This window comes from Notamacropus eugenii, chromosome 7 (assembly GCF_028372415.1).
Source record: "Notamacropus eugenii isolate mMacEug1 chromosome 7, mMacEug1.pri_v2, whole genome shotgun sequence".
Classification (NCBI taxonomy): domain Eukaryota; kingdom Metazoa; phylum Chordata; class Mammalia; order Diprotodontia; family Macropodidae; genus Notamacropus; species Notamacropus eugenii.
The window spans coordinates 44,786,461-44,790,656 of NC_092878.1; the positions used below are offsets into that span (position 1 = coordinate 44,786,461).

At 45.1% G+C, this 4,196-nt stretch overlaps 1 protein-coding gene across 1 annotated transcript; it reads left to right on the top strand.

The window, feature by feature from the left end:
- The first annotated feature begins 261 nt into the window (after positions 1-261).
- FOXG1 (forkhead box G1) lies at positions 262-2,756 on the top strand. Its single transcript, XM_072623102.1, has one exon. It carries the CDS (start codon positions 298-300, stop codon positions 1,813-1,815), a length of 1,518 nt encoding a protein of 505 aa, XP_072479203.1. The 5' UTR covers positions 262-297; the 3' UTR covers positions 1,816-2,756.
- The last annotated feature ends 1,440 nt before the right edge of the window (positions 2,757-4,196 follow it).

Sequence of the window (4,196 nt, forward strand, 5' to 3'; positions counted from 1 at the left end):
TTCTTTCTTTCTTTCCTTTTTTTTTTAAATTTCCTGAGGGGTGGTTGCTGCTTTTGCTACATGACTTGCCAGCGCCCGAGATTGCGGTCCAACTGCGCTGCTGCCGGTGCGCTCAGTGCTACTGCCGCTGCCGCCGCAAGTGCCACCCGCGCCCCGCTCGGCACCCTTCCGTCGCTGCCGCCGCCGCCGCTGCCACCGGTCCGCTCCCGCGCCCCCGCCGCCGCTGCCACCGCCGCCGCCGGTCCCGCGGGCGCAGCCGCCGCCGCCGCCGCCGCTTCCCCCCCAGAGTAGTGGGTGATGTTGGACATGGGAGATAGGAAAGAGGTGAAAATGATCCCAAAGTCCTCCTTCAGCATTAACAGCCTGGTGCCTGAGGCGGTGCAGAGCGACAACCACCACGCGGGCCACGGCCACCACAACAGCCACCACCCTCCGCCCCACCACCACCACCACCACGGCCACCACCACCACCACCACCCGCCGCCTCCACCTCCTCCCCAGCAGCAGCAGCAGCAGCCTCCGCAGCAACAGCAGCAGCAGCAGCACCCCCCGCCACCCCAGCCCCCGCAGGCCCCCCAGGCGCGCAGCGCCCCGGCCGATGACGAGGAGGATAAGGGACCCCAGCAGCTCCTGCTTCCTCCACCCCCTCAGGGGGCCGCTTCGGCTGCTACCGCCTCGGCAGCCCTAGACGGGGCCAAAGCTGACGGGCTCGGGGGCAAGGGGGAGCCCGGCGGCGGAGGTGGCGGTGGGGCCGGAGACCTGGCCCCAGTGGGGCAGGAGGAGAAGGAGAAAGGGTCTGGGGGGGAGGAGAAGAAGGGGGCGGGCGAGGGCGGCAAGGACGGGGAGGGGGGCAAGGAAGGGGAGAAGAAGAACGGCAAATACGAGAAGCCGCCCTTCAGTTATAATGCCCTGATCATGATGGCCATCCGCCAGAGCCCGGAGAAGCGCCTCACCCTCAACGGCATCTATGAGTTCATCATGAAGAACTTTCCTTACTACCGGGAGAACAAGCAGGGCTGGCAAAACTCCATCCGCCACAACCTGTCCCTGAACAAGTGCTTCGTCAAGGTACCCCGCCACTATGACGACCCGGGCAAAGGGAACTATTGGATGCTGGACCCTTCGAGCGACGACGTGTTCATCGGGGGCACGACCGGCAAATTGCGCCGGAGATCTACGACGTCCCGGGCTAAGTTGGCCTTCAAACGCGGGGCTAGGCTCACCTCCACCGGACTGACCTTCATGGATCGGGCAGGCTCCTTGTACTGGCCCATGTCTCCCTTCCTGTCCTTGCACCACCCCCGGGCTAGCAGCACTTTGAGTTACAATGGAACCACGTCCGCTTACCCCAGCCACCCCATGCCCTACAGCTCCGTGTTGACTCAGAACTCGCTGGGCAACAACCACTCCTTTTCCACTTCCAATGGGTTAAGTGTTGATAGACTCGTCAATGGGGAGATCCCTTATGCCACGCATCACCTTACGGCCGCTGCCCTGGCAGCCTCTGTGCCCTGCGGGCTATCTGTCCCCTGCTCCGGGACCTATTCCCTAAACCCTTGCTCCGTCAATCTGCTGGCGGGACAGACAAGTTACTTTTTCCCCCACGTCCCTCACCCTTCAATGACTTCTCAAAGCAGCACTTCAATGACCGCCCGGGCCGCTTCCTCCTCCACGTCTCCGCAGGCGCCCTCCACCCTGCCCTGTGAGTCTTTAAGACCCTCTTTGCCAAGTTTTACAACGGGACTGTCTGGAGGACTTTCTGATTATTTCACACATCAAAATCAGGGGTCTTCTTCCAACCCTTTAATACATTAACATCCCTGGGACCAGACTGTAAGTGAACATTTTACACACATTTGCATTGTAAATGATAATTAAAAAATAAGTCCAGGTATTTTTTATTAAGTCCCCCATTTTCTGTACGTTTGTTCAGTCTTTAGGGTTGTTTATTATTCTAACAAGGTGTGGAGTGTCAGCGAGGTGCAATGTGGGGAGAATACATTGTAGACTACGAAGTTTGGAAGTCAAAATTATAGTAGAATGTGTATCTAAATAGTGACTGCTTTGCAAGTTTTATTCAGACACGACAAGTCTATCACTAATTACCACCAAGATTTCCATGTTTGCAGTATTATAAGTTATCATGGATATATATGGTGGATGGAGACCTTGGAAAAACACTAAATTAAGGGAAAAGTGGGGAAAAAGGAGTTTAAACTGTAATTTGTATTTTAAAAGAATTAATAGTAAAGATTCCCAAGAAACGACATTTGGGCCATTTATTGTTTTGTCCTTTTCCTTAAGAAACTGGTTTTTGTTTACTTTTAGACCAAAGATTGGGTTTTAGAAAATGCACTCGGTGAACTAAGTATTTCAAAGAGAAGCAAAAACAAAACATAACAAAGCAAACAAACAGAAAAAGCACGTTTCAGTTCGCAGCACTGCCCGTTCAAATGAGTCAGAAGGGGACAAAATTAATGATTGCCTTCAGTTTGTGTTGTGTATATTTTGATGTATGTGGTCACTAACAGGTCACTTTTATTTTTCCTAAATGTAGTGAAATGTTAATACCTATTGTACTTATAGGTAAACCTTGCAAATATGTAACCTGTGTTGCGCCAATGCCGCATAAATTTGAGTGATTGTTAATGTCGTCTTAAAATTTCTTGATTGTGATACTGTGGTCATATGCCCGTGTTTGTCACTTACAAAAATGTTTACTATGAACACACAGAAATAAAAAATAGGCTAAATTCATATATACCTTGATAGTTTTGTCTCTTTTATTAAGTAGAGCTAATTTACAAAAGATTAAAGTTATTAAAAAAAAATCAAAAGGATGGCTCTAGAGGCCAGCCTTGGATTTAACTAGCTCCTTAGATTTAAATGGAAACTTTTTATACAAAAAAAAAAAGAAAAAAGAAAAAATAGTATTTTCCTCCAAATGGAATTAATCTTTTAAAAAAAAAGGAGCAGCAGGTTATTTGAGTAACTCTAGTTATTTTTACTATAGACTTTTTCAGCGGATCTCTTTAAATTTCTATGTATACACAGCAATTTATTAATTTATCTAGTGATATGTGTGCATAGATAATTACTCTGTTTATTTTCCATTCAATTGACAGAATGCTTACTTTTCTATTCACGTTGTTTCAGGCTTCAAAAAAATATTTATGGCCTCTGGCTGATGATATATATATGTATATGTATATGGCTAGATAGCAATGACTATAATACACACATATTATACATATGCATATGTAGGTATATGTATATATATGTAAACACAGAGAGATCCCTACAGTTCAGGGAGTATTTGCGCTTTTGATGCTGCAAACATTTTGTTTAATAATATTTGTATTTATAGTTTCTAAGTCAGCATTTATTTTTGTGGCTGTTTACCCACAGTGAGAGTTCTAATAAAGATGTGCTAAAGTTGAAATACAGTTTTGCTGGAAGTGATCGCCTGATGTAATGATTTTACAGATCAATGCTTATATTTTCTTCCCAAATTCTCAGTTTTAATCTCTATTTGTTCAGGTGCAGAAAGATGCCTCACTTTTTTATACCCTTGAAATAAATATTTATTAGTTGACTATAAATATTATTAGCGATTTTCAGCTGGAAGTTTGTCCTATTTGCTTACACTGAGCCATACTTCTGTTTTAATTTGTAATGGAACCAAAAACAAACAAACAAAAACAAAAAAGTTTATTGATGAGTGTCACACGTCCTGAAAACAATTAGAAAACTTTAGCAAGAGGTTTACTATAACTAATTGGATCCCGTGGTGATTCTAGGGAGGACAAGTTGTTCATTTGTTACAATTGTATAGTCTGAAATGTGTTCTGCAGTAATGCAATAAGCCAGCTACTTCTCACAATGGGCCCAATGAAAAATAATCTGTTCTAGAGATCTTATCTGGAAACACTTAAGGAGTTGAATTAAAAAAAAAAAAAAACAAGGGGAGTAGAGGCCTCTAGAAGATTTAAATTTGAAATGCAGAATACTTGAATATTTAAGATTGTTTGTGGGATGGGGAGAAAGAGAGAGAGAGATTGATTTTTTTCTATTGGAAATAACTCCTCCCCAACTGATCTAAGAGAAGTATGATTTTTGTTTTGTTTTGTTTTGTTTTTAATGAGGACTGGAAATAGTAAAGAAGAGATTCAATCAAATAGTTGAGAAAAATTGTT